Here is a 22291-nt window from a genome sequence, read left to right as displayed (position 1 = left end):
TAATATTTCTGTAGGTGAGGGCTTTGTGGTAGAATGTGTGGGCATCGCTTCCTTTTAGGTGGTTGTAGAATTTAACAGCTCTTTTCCGATTTTGATAACTAGCGGGTACATTCCTAATTATACTCTGCATGCATTGTTAGGGGTTTTGGATTTGTACACAAATATATCTTTGGTGAATGGACCCCAGACCTCACAACCATGGAGGGCAATGGGTTCTATAACTGATTGAAGTATTTTTAGCCAGATCCTAATTAGGATGTTGAGTTCAATGTTTCTTTTGATGGCGTAGAAGGCTCTTCTTGCCTTGTCTCTTAGATCATTCACAACCTTGTGGAAGTTACCTGTGGTGTTGATGTTTAGGCCGAGGTAGGTATTCTTTGTGTTCTCTATGGCTATAGTTTCTAGGTACAATTTGTATTTGTTGTCTTGGCTACTGGAGCTTTTTTGGAACACCATTATTTTTGTCCGACTGAGTTTTACTGTCAGGGCTGACAGAATCTGTGCAGAAGATCTAGATGATGCTTCTAGGTGACAGAAGCACCAGATAATCAGCAAACAGTAGACATTTGATTTCCAAGACCAGGTGCTGCAGACTGTTCTAGTGCCCTCGACAATTCATTGATATATACAGTATGTTGAATAGGGTGGGGCTCAAGCTGCATACCTATCTCACCCCATGGCCCTGTGGAAAAACATCTGTGTGTTTTTAACTACACACTTGTGTACATAGATTTTATGTCACATGTTTTTCCTAATGGCAATGTCATATGTTTTTCCCTGAACACACTTCATCACTTTGTATAGCATATCCGAATGCCAAATTAAGTCAAAAGCTTTGTCACGACTGCTGCCGAAGTCGTTGCCTCTCCTTGTTCGGGCGGTGCTCGGCGTTCGACGTCACCGGTCTTCTAGCCATCATTGATCCTTTTTTCATTTTCCATTGGTTTTGTCTTGTCTTCCCATACACCTGTTTTCAATCCCATTCATTACCTGTTGTGTATTTAACCCTCTGTTTCCCCTCATGTCTTTGTCAGAGATTGTTTTATTGTCAGTGTAGTGTGATTGTTGTATAGGTGTGCGTCGGGTCCTTGTACCCATGTTTATGTACATTTAGTGTTATGGAGCATACTCCGTGGACTTTATTAAAAGACTCCATTTTACACTCCATTTGACTCTCCTGCGCCTGACTTCCCTGCCACCTATTACATCTACGCATGACAGAATCTCTGACCAAATTATGAAGTCAGCAGGAGAGGACACTATGCCCATGGAGCTGGAGGAACGCGTTCAGGAACAAGCTAGGGAGATTGACGTTATCAGCTCCGTCATGGATCACATTGCCATGAAAATGGATCGCTGGGAGAGACAGGGAGTTTCTCCAGCGCCACCACCACCACAACCGGAATCTCCCGTGAACGATTTTTCCTCTCCGGAATCGAGGATCCATTTATCCCTACCTACGGGATACAACGGAGATACTGCCGGCTGCCAGGGTTTCCTCCTTAAACTGAACTTGTATCTAGCCACGGCCTCCCCAGTACCATCTGACCGTGAGAAGAGTTACGCCCTCGTCTCATGCCTCACCGGGAAAGCCCTGGAATGGGCCAGCGCTGTGTGTAGTAGGGAGGTTGCGGCGCTGGACCATTTTGAGGAGTTCACCCGCCAATTCCGGATAGTATTCGATCACCCACCTGAAGGCAAAGCAGCGGTGAGCTTCTCTATCATCTGAGGCAGGAGACGAGGAGTGCACAGGATTTTGCCTTGGAGTTTAGGACCTTGGCTGCCGGCGCTGGATGGAGCGACAGGGCCCTGATCGACCATTACCGTTGTAGTCTACGCGAGGACGTCCGTCGGGAGCTGGCCTGTAGAGACACCACCCTCACTTTCGACCAGCTGGTGGACATGTCCATCAGGCTGGACAACATGCTGGCTACTCGTGGACGTCTAGATCGGGGTCTGGTTGTTCCATCCTCCCGCACCCTCTCTCCCGAACCTATGGAATTGGGAGGGATGGTGCGCAGGGAGACCGGAGGGGGTTCCCGCTCGAGCACCATTCAAGGTCGCAGAGAGCACACTGCTGGTCGGTGCCGGGTTGGTTCCTCTGGGAATAGAGAGGGCAGGCAGGGCATTCTGGCGTCACCCCAGGTGAGTAGGCACCATTCTCATCCAGAGCCCTCTGCTGCACTAATGTTTGTCTCTGTCTCTTTTCCTGACTTTTCACTGCATTCCCAGTATAAGGCGCTAGTAGATTCGGGTGCGGCTGGAAATTTCATTAATAAAAGTCTAGCTCATAGTTTAGGGATCCCTATTGTTCCTGTGGATATGCCTTTCCCTATTCATGCCTTAGATAGTCGACCATTAGGGTCAGGGTTTATCAGGGAGGTAACCGCACCTTTGTGTATGATAACGCAGGAGGGTCACAAGGAGAAGATTAGTCTTTTCCTTATTGATTCTCCTGCGTATTCTGTGGTGCTAGGCCTACCCTGGTTAGTTTGTCATAACCCCACTGTTTCTTGGCCACAGAGGGCTCTCACAGGGTGGTCGCGAGAATGCTCAGGTAGGTGTTTAGGGGTTTCCGTTGGTGCTACTACGGTGGAAAGTCCAGACCAGGTCTCCACCGTGCGCATTCCCCCCGAATATGCCGATTTGGCTCTCGCCTTCTGTAAAAAGAAGGCGACTCAATTACCACCCCATCGACTGGGGGATTGTGCGATAGATCTCCTGGTAGACGCTGCATATCCCAAGAGTCACGTGTATCCCCTGTCGCAAGCGGAGACGGAGGCTATGGAGACATATATCTCTGAATCCCTGCATCAGGGGTTCATTCAGCCATCCATTTCACCCGTCTCTTCGAGTTTCTTTTTTGTGAAAAAAAAGGATGGCGGTTTACGCCCGTGCGTTGATTATCGAGGTCTTAATAAAATCACAGTGAAATATAGTTACCCGCTACCTCTGATCAATACGATTATTGAGTTAATGCACGGGGCACGTTTTTTCACAAAATTGGATCTCAGGAGTGCGTACAATCTGGTGCGTATTAAGAAGGGTGATGAGTGGAAGACGGCATTTAGCACCACCTCAGGTCATTATGAGTACCTGGTCATGCCATATGGGTTGATGAATGCTCCATCAGTTTTCCAATCATTTGTAGATGAGATCTTCAGGGACCTGCACGGGCAGGGTGTAGTGGTGTATATCGATGATATTCTGATATACTCTGCTACACGCGCCGAGCATGTGTCCCTGGTGCGCAGGGTGCTTGGTCGCCTGTTGGAGCATGATCTATATGTCAAGTCTGAGAAATGCTTGTTTTTCCAACAATCCATCTCCTTCCTAGGGCATCGGATTTCCACTTCAGGAGTGGAGATGGAGAGCGACCGCATTACAGCCGTGCGTAATTGGCCGACTCCAACCACGGTAAAGGAGTTGCAGCGTTTTTTGGGGTTTTCCAATTACTACCGGAGGTTTATCCGGGGTTTTGGTCAGGTGGCAGCTCCCATTACCTCACTGCTAAAGGGGGGCCCGGTGCGCTTGCAGTGGTCGGCTGAGGCGAACAGGGCTTTTGAGCACCTGAAGACTCTGTTTACTTCTGCGCCTGTGCTGGCTCATCCGGATCCCTCTTTGCCATTCATAGTGGAGGTGGACGCATCCGAAGCTGGGATAGGAGCAGTGCTCTCTCAGCGTTCGGGTACGCCACTGAAGCTTCGCCCCTGTGCTTTCTTTTCTAAGAAGCTCAGCCCGGCGGAGCGAAACTATGATGTGGGGAACCGGGAGCTGTTAGCTGTCGTAGAAGCTTTGAAGGTGTGGAGGCATTGGCTTGAGGGGGCTAAACACCCTTTTCTCATCTGGACTGACCACCGCAATCTGGAGTATATCCGGCAGGCAAAGAGATTGAATCCTCGCCAGGCAAGGTGGGCCATGTTTTTCACTCGTTTTGTGTTTACTCTTTCTTACAGACCAGGCTCCCAGAACGTTAAGGCAGACGCATTGTCTCGGCTGTATGACACAGAGGAGCGGTCCATGGATCCCACTCCCATACTCCCAGCTTCGTGTTTGGTGGCGCCAGTAGTGTGGGAGCTGGACGCGGACATTGAGCGGGCGTCACGTGCAGAGCCTTCTCCCCCTGAGTGTCCAGCTGGTCGTCTGTACGTTCCGTCTGCTGTACACGACCGATTGATAAATTGGGCTCACACGTCACCCTCCTCTGGTCATCCTGGGATAGGTCGGACGATGCGCTGTCTTGACGGGAGATACTGGTGGCCCACTTTAGCTAAGGACGTGAGGATTTATGTTTCTTCCTGCTCGGTGTGCGCCCAGTGCAAGGCTCCTAGACACCTGCCCAGAGGTAAGCTACAACCTCTACCCGTTCCTCAACGGCCTTGGTCACACCTGTCGGTGGATTTTTTGACCGATCTTCCACCTTCACAGGGTTACACCACGATCCTAGTCGTTGTGGATCGGTTTTCTAAGTCCTGTCGTCTCCTCCCTTTGCCCGGTCTCCCTACGGCCTTACAAACTGCAGAGGCCCTGTTTACACACGTTTTCCGGCACTATGGGGTGCCTGAGGATATAGTGTCTGATCGGGGTCCCCAGTTCACATCAAGGGTCTGGAAGGCGTTCATGGAGCGTCTGGGGATCTCGGTTAGTCTTACCTCAGGTTTTCACCCCGAGAGTAATGGGCAGGTGGAGAGAGTTAACCAGGATGTGGGTAGGTTTCTGCGGTCTTATTGCCAGGATCGGCCGGGGGAGTGGGCGAAGTTCGTGCCCTGGGCAGAGATGGCTCAGAACTCGCTACGTCACTCCTCCACTAACCTTACTCCCTTTCAATGTGTATTAGGGTATCAGCCGGTTCTGGCTCCTTGGCATCAGAGCCAGACCGAGGCCCCTGCGGTGGACAATTGGTTTCGGCACGCTGAGGAGACCTGGGAGGCAGCCCACGTCCACCTTCAGCGTGCCATAAGGCGCCAGAAAATTGGCGCAGACCGTCGCCGCAGTGAGGCCCCAGTGTTCGCACCAGGGGACAGGGTCTGGCTCTCGACCCGAAACCTGCCCCTTCGCCTTCTCTGCCGGAAGCTGGGTCCGCGGTTTGTGGGGCCGTTTAAAGTCCTGAGGAGAGTGAACGAGGTATGTTATAGGTTACAACTACCCACTCATTACCGTATTAACCCCTCGTTCCATGTGTCTCTCCTCAGGCCGATGGTGGCTGGCCCGCTCCAGGAGGCTGAAGTGCGTAATGTTCCTCCGCCTCCTCTAGACATCGAGGGGGTTCCGGCGTACTCTGTTCGATCCATTTTGGATTCGAGACGTCGGGCGAGGGGCCTTCAGTACCTCGTGGACTGGGAGGGGTACGGGCCGAAGGAGAGATGCTGGGTTCCGGTGGAGGACGTGTTAGATCCTTCCATGTTATCAGAATTCCACCGTCTCCATCCGGATCGCCCTGCACCTCGCCTTCCGGGTCGTCCCCGAGGCCGGTGTCGACGCGCAGCTGGAGCCGCGCGTCAGGGGGGGGGTACTGTCACGACTGCTGCCGAAGTCGTTGCCTCTCCTTGTTCGGGCGGTGCTCGGCGTTCGACGTCACCGGTCTTCTAGCCATCATTGATCCTTTTTTCATTTTCCATTGGTTTTGTCTTGTCTTCCCATACACCTGTTTTCAATCCCATTCATTACCTGTTGTGTATTTAACCCTCTGTTTCCCCTCATGTCTTTGTCAGAGATTGTTTTATTGTCAGTGTAGTGTGATTGTTGTATAGGTGTGCGTCGGGTCCTTGTACCCATGTTTATGTACATTTAGTGTTATGGAGCATACTCCGTGGACTTTATTAAAAGACTCCATTTTACACTCCATTTGACTCTCCTGCGCCTGACTTCCCTGCCACCTATTACATCTACGCATGACAAGCTTTTTTTATTTTGTTTAGTTTTGTTTGCCAATACAGGTGTGCATAGTGTATACATGGTCTGTCGTATGGTATTTTAGTAAGAATACAATTTGACATTTGCTCAGGACATTGTTTTCACAGAGGAAATGTTGGAGTCTGCTGTTGATGATACTGCAGAGGATTTTTCCGAGATTGCTATTGACTCCTTGGTAATTATCGGGGTCAAATGTGTCTCCACTTTTGTGGATCGGGGTGATCAGACCTTGGTTCCAAATATTGGGGAAGACGCCATAGCTGAGGATAATGCTGAAGAGTTTAATAATAGCCTATTTGAATTTGTGGTCTGTATATTTTATCATTTTGTTTAGTATACCATCAATATCACAGGCTTTTTTTTTTTGGTGTGGAGGGTTTGCATGTTGTCCTGTAGTTCATTCAATGTAACTGGAGAATCCAGTGGGTTCTGGTAGTCTTTAATAGATGTTTCTAAGTTTTGTAAATTATCATGTACTGTATATGTTTTTGCTCTTGGTGCTTTGTTATATGGTTGAAAAGGTTGGAGAAGTGGTTGATCCATACATCTCCATTTTGGATAGATAGCTCTTTGTGTTGTTGTTTGTTTAGTGTGTTCCAGTTTTCAATAAGTGAGCTGTTTCCTTACATGCTGTTTCCTAACATGCTGTTCCTTTTTTCTTAGTGTATTTCTAGATTGTTTTACTGTTCGACCATAGTGAAGGCGTAAACTAAGGTTTTCTGGGTCTCTGTGTTTTTGTTTGGATAGGTTTCTAAATAAATGTGTTAAGTTTGTTGCATTCTTCATCAAACATTTCTCATTGTTGTTAGTTGTCTTAGGTTTTCTGCCTGAATTCAAATGTTGTATATTAGCTGATAGGTCAAACTTATAGTTCAGGCTTCCTACTGCTAAGTTTACACCTTCACTATTGCAGGGAAACATTTTGTCCAGGAAGTTGTCTAGGGGAAATTGGATTTGTAGTTGGATGTTTTTTTGGTAGGTTTCTACACTACCCTCCTTCCATCTATAGTGTTTCTTAATAGCATGCAGTTTGTTAGGATTCGATGCTTCGTGGTTGAGTATTGCTCTGTTCAAGTAGACTGTGATTTTGCTGTGATCTGATAGGGATGTCAGTGGGCTGACTTAAGACTCTGAGAGACTCTGGGTTGAGGTTGGTGATAAAGTAGTCTACAATGTGCGAAGAAAATAACCTCTCCCTCAACGTCAACAAACGAAGGAGCTGATCGCGGACTTCAGGAAACAGTAGAGGGAGCACCCCCCTATCCACATCGACGGGACCACAGTGAAAAGGTGAAAAGCTTCATGTTCCTTGGCGTACACATCACTGACAATCTGAAATGGTCCACCCAGACAGACAGTGTGGTGAAGAAAGCTCAACAGCGCCTCTTCAACCTCAGGAGGCTGAAGAAATTTGGCTTTGCCCTTAAGACCCTCAAACTTTTACAGATGCACCATAGAAAGCATTCTGTTGGGCTGTATCACGACCTGGTACGCCAACTGCACCGCCCACAACCACAGGGCTCTCCAAAGGGTGGTGTGGTCTGCCCAACGCATCACCGAGGGCATACTGCCTGCCCTCCAGGGCACCTACAGCACCCAATGTCACAGAAAGACCAAAAAGATAATCAAGGACATCAACCACCCAAGCCACGGCCTGTCCACTCCACTATCATCCAGAAGGCGAGGTCAATACAGGTGCATCAAAGCTGGGACTGAGAGACTGAAAAACAGCTTCTATCGCAAGGGCTTCAGACTGTTAAAGAGCCATCATGGATCACTGGTCACTTTAAAAATGGAACACTGGTACTTTAATAATCTTTGCATACTCTTTTACTCATTTCATATGTATGTCCTGTATTCTAGTTAATGCCTGTCCGACATTGCTCGTCCTAATATTTAGATATTTCTTAATTCCATTATTTTATTTTTAGATTTGTGTGTATTGTTGTGAATTGTTAGATACTACTGCACTATTGGAACTAGGAACACAAGTATTTCACTACACCTGCAATAACATCTGCTAAGTATGTGTATGTGACCAATACAATTTGATTTCATTTGATTTGAAGTGTACCTACCGTAGGATTCTCCTCGATGCCTACCGTTTACTAAGTACAGACCCAGTATGCGACATAGTTGTGACCTGTTTTTGTTAGTTATGATTTAATAGTTTTGTCTAGGGGGTCATATTGGGGAGGGGATGTTGTCACCTCCAGGTAGGTGTTTGTCCCCCTGTGTTCTGAGGATGTCAGGTTATTGTCCAGTTCTGGAATTTAGGTCACCACAGACTAGTACTTGTGCCTGAGTCTGTGGTTGAGCTCTAGGGTGGAGAAGCTGTCTTCATTCAAGTATGGGGATTCTAGTGGGGGGATATAGGTAGCACACAGAGGACACTGTTCTCTGTCGAGATCATTTCCTTATTTATTTCTAACAATATATAAAATGCTCCTGATATGATAAATTGAATAGAGTGAGTTAGGTCTGATCAATACCAAATTAGCAAACCCCCTATTTTAAGTCCCTTCCCTGTTTCACTCCTGGTAGTTTGGTGGATGGGACTACCAGCTCACTGTAACCTAGAGGGCAGCTAGTGGGTCCATTTCATCTATACCATGTTTCTTGTAGGAATTTCCAATTTCTTTGGTGAAGTCTGGGTTTCTGCTCTTTAGGCCAATGGCAGATGGCCTCAGACCTTATTACCTATATTCCAGCATGAGATGGTAAAAACTTTGTGTACCATAGTGTCCAGTGTTGTTATTCCCATAGTTTAGTTTCGGACCATTAGATTTGAGCAGAGCATCTGATGAATGCCTCTTAGGTCCCAGGATGGGGCTTGCCTGCTCATGTCCTGGGCATATGTGTGGCTGTCATGTTGAGGTCCTTTCTGCACGGGTGGGGGGCAGGAGGGGTATAGGCCTGATCTGGGGGGCCTATATAGGGTGTGGTTGGGTTTGATTTGTGGGGTTGTCAACTGGTGGGGGTGTGGCTAGTGGTGCTGTGGTCTGGGTGTAGGTCCTCTGAGTGCAGGTCCGGGGGGAGTCCCGCAGGTCCAGGGGGAGTCCCGCAGGTCCAGGGGGAGTCCCGCAGGTCCAGGGGGAGTCCCGCAGGTCCAGGGGGAGTCCCGCAGGTCCAGGGGGAGTCCCGCAGGTCCAGGGGGAGTCCCGCAGGTCCGGAGGGAGTCTTGCAGGTCCGGAGGGAGTCTCGCAGACCTGGTAGGGAGTCTTGCAGGTTTGGGCGGGGTGCTCAACACTGTTGCTCTTGTGTGAGTTGGGGCTGCGGTTGAGTGCAATGTCTTTCAGGGTCCTGGCGAAGGTGGGGGCCGTGACCTTGTAGAGGTGTACCTGGTCGTAGAGGCTGTCCAACTCTAGGGTGCAGTGATGGGCCAGGTAACATTTGGTGTTGACACACAGTCATGGGAAATGCTTGCATTCACCCCCTGTATGGTGGCCGGGTGAATGTCTTTTCGTGGTAGCAGGGTGTAGATGACCACGTGTGTAGGGGGAAAGTGGAAGAAGCTTTTTCAATCACTCCCTTGAGTGCTATGGCCACCCTTTCCTGCTGGGCCCTCAGATAATTTGTGCCTGTGTGAATTATGGACACGCCGGGTATTTGGACACCACAGTTTAGCCACTTTCTGTTTAGAAAATAGTTAGTTTTCCAGCACAAATTTTACATTGGAGTCTATTAGGAGCACAATTTGTGGCTTTTGTGTGTCCTCAGTGGGTGTGGGTGTGTTGTCAGGATGGCTATAAGGGGGTCTGACAGGGGGTGCTAGGAGGGGGGGGTTGGATGGGGTGGTGCGTCCTGTCTTGTCTGTCCTGCATGTGGTGGGGGTCTGAAGTGGGCTGTTCTGTTGTCTTCTCTTGGGGGATGGCCAGCTCTCTTATGAGTTGTTCTCGCTGCCTCATTCTCTGCCCTCTCTCTCTCTTACACCTTTTCTGCTTCCGCTCTTGTTCTCATGTCCTCACTCGTGTTCTCATGCTCTCTCTCCCTCTCTATTTCATATGTGTTCTCTCTATCCAGTCCCAGTTAGATGAACATAGGAGGAGAGGAGAACTGGGAGGACAGGGGAGGAGGAGGGAACGAAGAGCTCTCAATGATGCATGAAACTATTTTTTCCCTCTCTGATGAAGTTGACATTCCCCAGCCTGTTTATGAATAATAAGTGAAGGTAGTTCGTTATTTGTCACCTGAGTGTGCTATGAGTGTTCTGGACCGATACATTTTAAGAGTTGGGACAACATGCAGTCAGTCGCGTGTGTGTGTGTGTGTGTGTGTGAGGGAGGGAGGGTGTGTGTGTGAGAGAGAGAGAGAGGGACGGGAAATGTGTGTTTTTGGTTTTACTATCCTTGTGGGCACCAGAAGTCCTCACAAGGGTAGTAAAACATTTTGTCATTCCCCACAAGGAAAAAGGCTATTTTAGGCTATTTTAGGGGTAAAGTTTAGGGTGAGGGTGAGAAATTAGGGGTAGGAGTTTGGGGTTAAGGTTCAGACCTGGGATAACTATAGTTTGAACTATAATTTGTTGAGAAAAAAAATAATCCAGGGGAACAACTATTTGAATAAGATCTGAGAAAGAAACTACTTAAAACAAAGATTTGAATACAGATCTCAGGAAGTGACTACTTAAAACAAAGATTTGAATACAGATCTCAGGAAGTGACTACTTAAAACAAAGATTTGAATACAGATCTCAGGAAGTGACTACTTTTCTGAAACTTTGGATTGGCTGCCTTCAACTAGTGGCAGGGCTGTATCTGGAACTGCATGTTGAAGATAGGAATAGAATGAACAGAGCAACACAATATCACATACTATTCCAATCTATCTGACAGTCATATTTGAAGAGTTTTGTTCCAAAATGCTATATCCACACATTTTTTACATTTGTGATTTTTGATCAGAATGTATTTATTCCTTACGGGTAAATTCATGTGTGTGTAAAATATTATTGTTCTCAGATTCTTAATGCATGGATGTGTATTAAAATGGGTTTCATTGCAAAATGCTATAAATCCATTACTTAGCTGAAATGGAATGGAATGTTTGTATCCAGTATATTGACTTTGATGTGGTTGTCTCACCTAGCTATTTTATTATTTTATATACACAGTGGCTTGCAAAAGTATTCACCCCCCTTGGCATTTTTCCTATTTTGTTGCCTTACAACCTGGAATTAAAATAGATTTTTTGGGGGGTTTGTCTCATTTGATTTACACAACATGCCTGACACTTTGAAGATGCTAAATATTTTTTCTTGTGAAACAAACAAGAAATAATACAAAAGAACAGAAAACTTGAGCGTGCATAACTATTCACTCCCCCAAAGTCAATACATTGTAGAGACACCTTTTGCAGCAGTTACAGCTGCAGGTCTTCTGGGTTATGTCTCTATAAGCATGGCACATCTAACCACTGGGATTTTTGCCCATTCTTCAAAGCAAAACTGCTCCAGCTCCTTTAAGTTGGATGAGTTCCGCTGGTGTACAGCAATATTTAAGTCATACCACAGATTCTCAAGTGTATTGAGGTCTGGGCTTTGTAAATGTTTCCCCTTAAACCACTCGAGTGTTGCTTTAGCAGAATGCTTAGGGTCATTGTCCTGCTGGAAGGTGAACCTCTGTCCCAGTCTCAAATCTCTGGAAAGACTGAAACAGGTTTCCCTCAAGGATTTCCCTGTATTTAGCGCCATCCATCATTCCTTCAATTCTGACCAGTTTCCCAGTCCCTGCTGATGAAAAGCATCCCCACAGCATGATGGTGCCACCACCATGCTTCACCGCGGGGATGAGGATCTTGGGGTGATGGACATGGTGTTTTCCTTGATGGCCAAAAAGCTCAATTTTAGTCTCATCTGACCAGCGTATCTTCTTCAATTTGTTTGGGGAGTCTCCCACATGCCTTTTGGCAAACACCAAACATGTTTGCCTTATTTTTTCTTTAAGCAATGGCTTTTTTCTGGCCACTCTTCCGTAAAGCCCAGCTCTGTGGAGTGTATGGCTTGAAGTGGTCCTATGGACAGATACTCCAATCTCCGCTGTGGAGCTTTGCAGCTCCTTCAGGGTTATCTTTGGTATCTTTCTTGCCTCTGATTAATGCCCTCCTTGCCTGGTCTGTGAGTTTTAGTGGGCGGCCCTCTCTTGGCAGGTTTGTTGTGGTGCCATATTCTTTCCAATTTTTATAATGAATTTAATGGTGCTCCGTGGGATGTTCAAAGTTTTGGATATTTTTTTTACAACCCCAACCCTGATCTCCAGAACTTTGTCCCTGACCTGTTTTGAGAGCTCCTTGATCTTCATGGTACCGCTTGCTTGGTGGTGCCCCTTGCTTAGTGGTGTTTCAGACTCTGGGGCCTTTCAGAACAGGTGTATATATACTGAGATCACGTGACACTTAGATTGCACACAGGTGGACTTTATTTAACTAATTATGTGACTTCTGAAGGTAATTGGTTGCACCAGATCTTATTTAGCAAAGGGGGTGAACACATATGCACGCACCAATTTTCAGTTGTTTACATTTTTTTTGTTTTAAACAAGTAATTTTGAAAATTTCACTTCACCAATTTGACCTATTTTGTGTTTTACATTACATGAAATCCAAATAAAAATACATATCGTCTCCACCCCCTCCAGGTGTCGCCCATCTTCCCCACTTATCCTCTGGGTATTTATACCCGTGTTTTCTGTCTGTCTGGGGCAGGTCGTCTTGTTTGTCAAGCTTACCAGCGTTTTGTCCTGTCAAGTCCCATCTTTTCCCAGCCTCTCTTTTTCAATGTCCTCCTGGTTTTTGACCCTTGCCTGTCGTGACCCTGTATCCGCCTGCCTGACCACTGCCTGACCCTGAGCCTGCCTGCCATCCTGTACCTTTGCTCCTACTCTGGATTATCGACCCCTGCCTGCCTTGACTTGTCATTTGCCTGCCCCTGTTGTTACAATAAACATGTCACACAGTCTGCACTTGGGTCTTACCTTGATACCTGATACAATACATTTATAGCTGAACATTTTGTGAATGTTCATTCTCCTGAATGTCCATCGCCTCAGGTTTACATAATTAAGTCAAACCAATTATATTTTGTACAGATAAGTGTTCTTGTTTCAAACTCACACTTTACCATCTTTAAAGGGATAGTTTAATCAGAATACAAACGAACATGATTTTCAATCTACCTTGGCTGTATTTGATTCAAGAAGGCAGTTTTGGGATATTTACTTTCCTTTCAAGACTTAAGACATATTTTGTTACTGTTACTGTAGCATTCTCAGTGACACTTAACATTACACTTATTGTGCCTGTATAATAAAAGTGTACTTACTTTTGGAGAAAACATTTTATTAGCATGTTGTTACATAATACTTTGGTAATAGCATTTTGATTGCCTAGCAATGAGCTGAGAGTTTTTGTAACTACTGTTGATAAAGTAGGGGTATAGATTTAAACCACTAAAGTGCATTATGGGTAACGTAGTAAGTTAACTTTAGTTTGATGCTATTGTGGTGGTGGCTAAGCTGCAGCCGAACTGTGAGCCACTCTTTTTGCTCCGCTAGCCCAGTATTTTATTTTGCCACATGGTCTACAAGTTTAATAAATATGTCAACTACTTCAGAGGAATTCCAGACTAACTCATCATTAGCAGCGGATAAGATCCCCAAATGTCGGAATTACCCCAGAGCATCCGTAAATTGCTCTGGCCCTGGAGCTAGCAAGTGAAGGCTCCCCTGAGCTGCCCGACTACAGTCGGGAGGCGAGACAGGAAAGGTAACACTGCTGCACAGGAATAGTTCTTCATTACACTTACGTAATAACATTATTATGCAATTATAAAGACATTTCAAAGTCCTACGTAACAACAATGTTGCAATTGTTATAATCAAAGAGTTACTACACATTTTTTTTAAAAAACATGGTGAACATCACTTGAATGATCTACCTTTGTAGTAGTAGTAGATAGATTATTGCAATTCCTAAAGAAAAATATTTTTTAAAGTCACTTCAATGCTATTATCCATCAATCACATTTATTTATAAAGCCCTTTTTACATCAGCCGATGTCACAAAGTGCTATACAGAAACCACTTTGACACCAAGTATGGCTGGTGTCAAGTGTTACTGTATTACCTTATGTCACACATTATAAAAATAGATTTGTTTGTTCTTTTGAAGCTGCAAACATGGTTTACTGTAATTTGAGGTGATTCCATGTATTTAATTCTAGGCTACATTAAGATTCATATTTAAGAGCCCTCCAAATCATGTGCTTATGATCATATATTTGGACTAATTCAACTAACTGTTGTAGTTTTTGGTTCTTCATCAAATATTTGGCAGCCATCAAGTATACTTTTTGTATTCAAATTCCTTCAAACATTACTTGGTTTACTGAGAGTTATTCAAAATACTTTCAAATATTCTTTGTTTTTCTGAGACCTGTATTTGAAAATCAAATAGTTGCCTTTTAGTTGAAACTCTATATAAATTATATTCGACTACCTCAAGTATTTAAAAAGTTGGCATTTTCAAATTAACTACAAAATATAAACATTTTCTGCCCAGGTCTTTTAGAGTTAGGATTAGGTTTAGGGGCTAGATAATAGGATTTTGAATAGGAATCAATTGTTTGGTCCCCACAAGGATAGTAAAACATAGTGTGTGTGAAGAAAGATGATTGAGGCCTTATATTGGTCCATCTTTTTTTGCATTTTTTTCCCACCTTTATTTAACCAGGTAGGCCAGTTGAGAACAAGTTCTCATTTACAACTGCGACCTGGCCAAGATAAAGCAGACGAAGCAGAGCGACACAAACAGAGTTACACATAGGATAAACAAACGTACAGTCAATAACACAATACAAAAATCTATATGCAGTGTGTACAAATGTAGTAAGATTAGGGAGGTAAGGCAATAAAATATGCCATAGTGGTGAAATAATTACAATTTAGCAATTAAACACTAGAGTGATAGATGTGCAGAAGATTAATGTGCAAGTAGAGATACTGGGGTGCAAAGGAGCAAAAAAATAAATAACAATATAGGGAAGAGGTAGTTGGGTGGGCTACTTACAGATGGGCTGTGTACAGGTGCAATGATCGGTAAGCTGCTCTGACAACTGATGCTTAAAGTTAGTGAGGGAGATATAAGACTCCAGCTTCAGTGATTTTTGCAATTCGTTCCAGTCATTGGTAGCAGAGAACTGGAAGGAAAGGCGGCCAAAGTAGGTGTTGGGGATGACCAGTGAAATATACCTGCTGGAGCGCGTGCTACGGGTGGGTGCTGCTATGGTGACCAGTGAGCTGAGGCGGGGCTTTACCTAGCAAAGACTTATAGATGACCTGGAGCCAGTGGGATTGGCGACGAATATGAAGCGAGGGCCAGCCAATGAGAGCATACAGGTTGCAGTGGTGGGTAGTATACGGGGATTTGGTGACAAAACAGATGGCACTGTGATAGACTACATCCAATTTACTGAGTAGGTTTTTGGACATCGCCGAAGTCAAGGATCGGTAGGATAATCAGTTTTACAAGGGTATGTTTGGCAGCATGAGTGAAGGATACTTTGTTGCGAAATAGGAAGCCGATTCCATATTTAATTTTGGATTGGAGATGCTTAATTTGAGTTTGGAAGGCGAGTTTACAGTCTAACCAGACACCTAGGTATTTGTCCACATATTCGAAGTCAGACCCGTCCAGAGTAGTGATGCTAGACGGGCGGGTGCGGGTGCAGGCAGCGATCGGAAGCATGCATTTAGTTTTACATGCATTTAAGAGCAGTTGGAGGCAACGGAAGGAGTGTTGTATGGCATTGAAGCTTGTCTGTAGGTTTGTTAAAACAGTGTCCAAAGAAGGGCCAGAAGTATACAGAATGGTGTCATCTGCGTGGATCAGAGAATCACCAGCAGCAAGAGCGACATCATTGATGTATACAGAGAAAAGAGTCGGTCCAAGAATTGAACCATGTGGCACCCCGATAGAGACTGCCAGAGGTCCGGACAACAGGCCCTCCGATTTAACACATTGAAGTCTATCTGAGAAGTAGTTGGTGAGCCAGGCATAGCAGTCATTTGAGAAACCAAGGCTGTTGAGTCTGCCGATAAGAATGCGGTGATTGACAGAGTCGAAAGCCTTGGCCAGGTCGATGAAGACGACTGCACAGTATTGTTTTTTATCGATGGTGGTTATGATATCGTTTAGAACCTTGAGCGTGGCTGAGGTGCACCCATGACTCGCTCTGAAACCAGATTGCATATCGGAGAAGGTACGGTGGGATTTGAAATGGTCGGTGATCTGTTTGTTAACTTGGCTTTCAAAAACTTTCGAAAGGCAGGGTAGGATAGATATAGGTCTATAATAGTTTGGGTCTAGAGTGTTACCCCCTTTGAAGACGTGGATGACCGCGGCAGCTTTCCAAACTTACCAGAACTGCCATGCAGTGCTGCTGGTGGTAACAATATATCTGATGTATAGTTTGTTGAAAAATTCAACAGGAAGAAGAAAAAATAAGGGAGATGTTTTGAGGACAACTCACTGTTCAGGTGAGTTTATATCCTCCAGAGGACCTCTGTTTATTCTGGAAGGGTCCATGGAGCCCCACTGCGCCTGAGGCTTCTGCTCAAGATGATTCTTCAGTATCGATTTCTCCCCCTCTGCAAAGACACGGAGAGATAGCATAGTGTTACAGTCTGCTTGCTGTGTCACAAAATGATTTCCTATATTGTGCACTACCTTTGACCAAGGCCCGATAGGACTCCAAAAGTCATGCTTTGACAGTGGAATTCAACGTTTGGGGTCATGTGGGAACTGCAAAATGTACACACAAAAAATTTGATTGCAGATTATTGTGAGTGAGAATATACAAACGTTTCTGCGAAAGATAAGTTGAAAAATTAAATGTTATTGAGTAAATGTATTGATTGGTTTAATGAAATGATAATGAATTGAAGGTTATTTGTTGATGTAAAATCAAAATGTACCGATTTTAAGGTTGTGCCATTAGATTTGGAGTGTGGTGGGGTCTTGAGATATTCTTGCAAAAAAGTTGGAATACCACTGCTATATACCACTGAATAGGATGCCATTTGGGATGCCCCCACTGTATATATCCTCTCTCTTTAGTTCAGATGAAAACACCTGAGAAGCTAAGGCCACTGAAGGATGTCATGCCATCTGACACTGTATCATTACACAATGCATGTCAAGCACTCTCTCAAAAAAAATGCTAAGTATGAAAATATTGACATAAGACTTTAGAAATCTTAATGTGTCTGTTACAGCTTACATGTTATGATACAATATCTGTTGACAATTACATCACAAGGGCCAAACAAACAAAAACACTTCTGTTCTATGTGTTCAACACATGCTGGTAGCATAGTTAGTGACAGTGAGAGAGAGAGCGAGAGCGAGAGCGAGAGCGAGAGCGAGAGCGAGAGCGAGAGAAAAAGAGCGATACAGAGAGAGAGAGAGAGAGTGAGAGAAAGAGAGAGAGAGAGAGAAGCAAGAGTGAGATGAATAGAAAGAAATGAGGAGAGATAAGAGACGGCGAGAGATATGGAGAGAGAGAGAGACTGCTGTGCCTCATGATGTTGTGGGAAATATTTCAGTCCAGGGGGGAACAGAGTCATCACCGTCGGAGACAGACAGAGAGTGTGAACACGGTTGGAATCAAAGTCAACAGCCTTATCAGTCTTTCAAACAGCACCTGGAGAGGCCCGAAATTATCCCCTTTTGCGTCAATTTCTTCCTTTTCAGTTGTCCCAGATTTTAACCTCTTAGGATAACATTAACCTGATTTGAAGATCACACCAAGGCATTGTGTCCTCAATATGCATCTAAAGAGGTGGAAACTATTTTGATAAAAATAACTTCCCTCTGATGGAAGAAAGATGCCTCGTACTTCTTTTCTCTTAGAAAAGGCTACTGGAGCGGACAGCATAATGGATTCATATGGACTTGGTTGCATATGAGCGATTCATTGTATATTCCTGTTGAAATAAAATAATGCAAAACCCACCTCTGAAAAAAGTGTCGGTGGGACGGTGTCAAAGTGCAATTTACTGTGAAAAGTCACTACCTCCTGAGCAATAACCTTGTTCTGTGTTATTCTCCAGAGCCTCTATGGCATCCATAGATTCCTCAATTGTCAGACCAAACTCTGCCGTGTTCAACTGTGGGAATTCAACTGAGGGAATTCCTATTATGGGTGCCATGGTCCTTGTGTCAGTCAACCCCACCGCTCAACCACCACCAGGCCACACCATGTGCTGATGAATATTCATGATCTCCGGAAAGTGTTGCCCGTGCTTAGTTGTGATTGTAATCTCTGCTGACACTGTGTCGTACTCATAACAGCCACTCATTCACAGCGTTTAGTCCAGGAAGTCTCATGAATACTGATGGCTGCAGTTAGAGGAGTGATGAGGATTCTCAGGCAGAGATATGTGTTGTGTGGATGTGGTGGATTGCTCTATGAAGTGGCTGAATCCTTATGGCGAATATACTGACCCATTATACGTCTGTCAGCCTGCATTCTGAACAGAAGCTTATCATTGAATAATCAGCCAACTTGGGGTTGGGTTACAGTAGTTCTGAACAACTAGAGCCACTGTGGTGTAGTTGTCATCAATATATCAGAATCAAATTAAATATTATTTGTCACATGCCGATCACAACTTTACCTTGAAATGCTTACCTATGAGTCCTTTCACAACAATGCAGTGTAAAATATTTTTTAAATAGTAACAATAACAAGGCTATATACAAGGAGTACCGGTACTGAGTCAATGTGCAGGGGTACAAGGTAGTTGAGGTAATATGTACATGTAGTTAGGGGTAAAAGGGACTAGGCAATCAGGATAGATAATAAATAGAGTACCAGCATTGAAAACAGTTGAAGTCGGAAGTTTACATACACTTAGGTTGGAGTCAATAAAACTTGTTTTTCAACCACGCCACAAATGTATTGTTAACAAACTATAGTTTTGGCAAGTCGGTTAGGACATCTCCTTTGTGCACGACACAATAATTTTTTCCAACAACTGTTTACAGATGATTTCACTTATAATTCACTGTGTCACAATTCCAGTGGGTCAGAAGTTAACATACACTAAGTTGACTGTGCCTTTAAACAGCTTGGAAAATTCCATAAAATTATGTCATGGATTCAGAAGCTTCTGATAGGCTAATTGACATCATTTGAGTCAATTGGAGGTGTACCTGTGGATGTATTTCAAGGCCTACCTTCAAACTCAGTGCCTCTTTGCTTGACATCATGGGAAAATCAAAAGAAATAAGCCAAGACTTCAGAAAAAAATTGTAGACCTCCACAAGTGTGGTTCATCTTTGGGAGCGATTTACAAATGCCTGAAGGTACCACGTTCATCTGTACAAACAAGAGTATGCAAGTACAAACACCATGGGACCACACAGCTGTCATACCGCTCAGGAATGAGACGCGTTCTATCTCCTAGAGATGTATGTACTTTGGTGCGAAAAGTGCAAATCAATCCCAGAACAACAGCAAAGGACCTTGTGAAGATGCTGGAGGAAATAGGTACAAAAGTACTTTTTAGAGAAATGTCCTCTGGTCTGATGAAACAAAAATAGAACTGTTTGGCCATCATAACCATCGTTATGTTTGGAGGAAAAAGGGGGATGCTTGCAAGCCGAAGAACACCATCCCGACCGTGAAGCACGGAGTGGCAGCATCATGTTGTGGGGATGCTTTGCTGCAGGAGGGACTGTTGCACTTCACAAAATAAAGGCATCATGAGGGAGGACAATTACGTGGATATATTGAAGCAACATCTCAAGACATCAGTCAGGAAGTTAAAGCTTGGTTGCAAATCGATCTTCCAAAAAGGAGAATGACCCCATGCATACTTCCAAACTTGTGGCAAAATGGCTTAAGGAAAACAAAGTCAAGCTATTGGAATGGCCATCACAAAGCCCTGACCTCAATCCTATAGAACATTTGTGGGCAGAACTGAAAAAGCGTGTGCGAGCAAGGAGGCCTACAAACCTGACTCAGTTACACCAGCTCTGTGTCACGACTCCCACCGAAGGTGGCTCCCCTGCCTGTTTGGGCGGCGCTCTGCGGTCATCGTCGCCGGTCTAGTAGCCGCCACCGATCCCTTTTACCTTTACTGTTTGGGTCCTGTGTTTGGGCCGGTCAGTTTTATGCGCGTAGTGTTTTGGCGTGACCATTTGTACCGGAATAAAATACGATTGTCCGAACCCTCTGCTCTCTGCACCTGACTCCAACCCACTACTCCTAGAAGACGTGACAGAATCCCACACCATTGAATGGAGTCAGGAGCAGCTGCACCTCCTCTCCCATCTATGGAGGAGCGAGTTCTCCATCATACGGCCATTCTCCACCGTATCGGGTCGGCAATGGACCAGATGAGGGAGAGGATGGACCGATGGGAGAGGAGTGGCCTCCCTACCTCACCCCCAGCTCCTCTTCCGCCAGCACCACCTACCCCTCCTCCGGCGTCCGGATCTGGTGCCCTGCGTCTGGCGCTCCCCAGGGAGTACGATGGAACGGCGGCTGGGTGCCAGGGGTTCCTACTACAGTTGAAGCTGTACCTGGCTACCGTTCGTCCGACTCCCTCAGGGGAGGAGAGTGGGAGCGCCCTCGTCTCGTCTGACGGGTCGAGCCCTGGAGTGGGCCAACGCAGTGTGGAATGGCCCAGACTCGGCAAGGGATCACTACCCCGAGTTCACCTGCCGGTTCAGGGCTGTGTTCGGCTGTTTCACCAGCAACAGGAGACAAGGACTTTGCGCTGGAGTTCTGGACCTTGGCCGCCGGGGCGGGGTGGAACGACAGGGCCCTGATTGACCACTATTGCTGTAGCCTCCGGGAGGACGTCCGCAGGGAGCTAGCTTGTCGGGATACCACCCTCTCCCTCAACGAACTTCTTGACATTTCCATCCGACTGGACAACCTGCTGGCTGCCCGCGGGCGTCCAGAATGGGCCCTGTTGGTTCCACCTCCAGGTCCTCCCGCTCCAATCCCCATGGAGTTAGGGGGGCGGCATCGAGGGGGACCCGGAGGATGCTCCTCCTGCACCAGCTGTGGTCGGGGAGGACACACTGCTGATCGGTGCTGGAGGAGCTTGTCTGGGAGTAGAGATGGTAGGCTGAGCACTCCTCGTTCACCCCAGGTGAGTCAGCACCAGACTCACCCAGAGCTCCCTGTTGGTCATATGTTCTTACTAATTTATTTTTCTGAGTTGTCTCCCTCTCTACAGCATAAGACGCTAGTCGATTCAGGTGCAGCTGGGGAACTTTATGGATCGTGGTATTCCCCTGGTGTCGTTAGACCAACCTTTCCCGTGCACTCCTTAGACAGCCGACCATTAGGGTAATGGCTGGTCGGGGATGCCACGGTTCCACTGGACATGGTAACGCAGGGGGATCATAAGGAGCGGATTAGTCTCTTCCTTATTGATTCACCTGCATTTCCAGTGGTGCTGGGGATTCCCTGGCTGGCTAATCACAATCCTGAGATTTCATGGAGACAGGAGGCTCTCAGAGGGTGGTCAGAGGAGTGTTCAGGCAGGTGCATAGGAGTTTCTATCGGTGCGACGACGGTGGAGAGTCCAGACCAGGTTTCCACTGAATATGCCAATTTGGCTATCGCCTTCTGTAAGAAGAGGGCGACCCAATTACCACCTCATCGACGAGGGGATTGCGCAATAAACCTCCTGGTAAACGCTGCACTTTCCAGGAGTCACATGTACCGGTTGTCCCAGGAGGAGACAGTGGCTATGGAGACATACGTCACTGAATCTCTGGGACAGGGGTACATTCGGCCCTCCATGTCAACCGTCTCCTCAAGCTTCTTTTTTTGTGAAGAAAGAGGGAGGTCTGCGTCCGTGCATTGATTATGGAGGTCTAAATTCCATCACAGTGGGGTTTAGTTACCCGCTACCTCTCATCGCCACGGCGGTGGAATCATTTCACGGGGCGCGTTTCGTAACAAAACTGGACCTTAGGAGTGCGTATAATTTGGTGCGTATCCGGGAGGGAGATGAGTGGAAGACCGCGTTTAGTACCACATCAGGCCATTATGAGTACCTCGTCATGCCGTATGGGTTGAATAATGCTCCAGCCATTTTCCAATCTTTCGTAGATGAGATTCTCAGAGACCTGCCATGGGCAGGGTGTGGTAGTGTATATCGATGATATACTGATCTACTCTGCCACACGCACGTGCACGCGTCTCTGGTGCGTAGGGTACTTGGGTGACTGCTGGAGCATGACCTGTACGTCAAGGCTGAGAAATGTGTGTTCTCCAAAGAAGCCGTTTCCTTCCTGGGTTATCGCATTTCCACCTCTAGAGTGGTGATGGAGTGTGACCGCGTTACAGCCGTGC

At 46.0% G+C, this 22291-nt stretch overlaps 1 protein-coding gene across 1 annotated transcript in view; it reads right to left on the bottom strand.

Moving 5' to 3' along the window:
* Positions 1-22291, bottom strand: part of LOC110489398 (gamma-aminobutyric acid type B receptor subunit 2) — a 378500-nt gene that overhangs the window by 14424 nt on the left and 341785 nt on the right. Inside the window, exon 18 of the mRNA XM_090227680.1 lies at positions 16439-16556. Within this exon, the coding sequence (XP_090083806.1) occupies positions 16439-16556 (118 nt within the window). The remainder of the gene's footprint in view (positions 1-16438; positions 16557-22291) is intronic.

The sequence above is a fragment of the Oncorhynchus mykiss genome, chromosome 30, assembly GCF_057628025.1.
Source record: "Oncorhynchus mykiss isolate SJ-2025 chromosome 30, ASM5762802v1, whole genome shotgun sequence".
In the NCBI taxonomy this organism is placed as follows: domain Eukaryota; kingdom Metazoa; phylum Chordata; class Actinopteri; order Salmoniformes; family Salmonidae; genus Oncorhynchus; species Oncorhynchus mykiss.
This window is presented reverse-complemented; position numbering and strand designations above follow the sequence as displayed.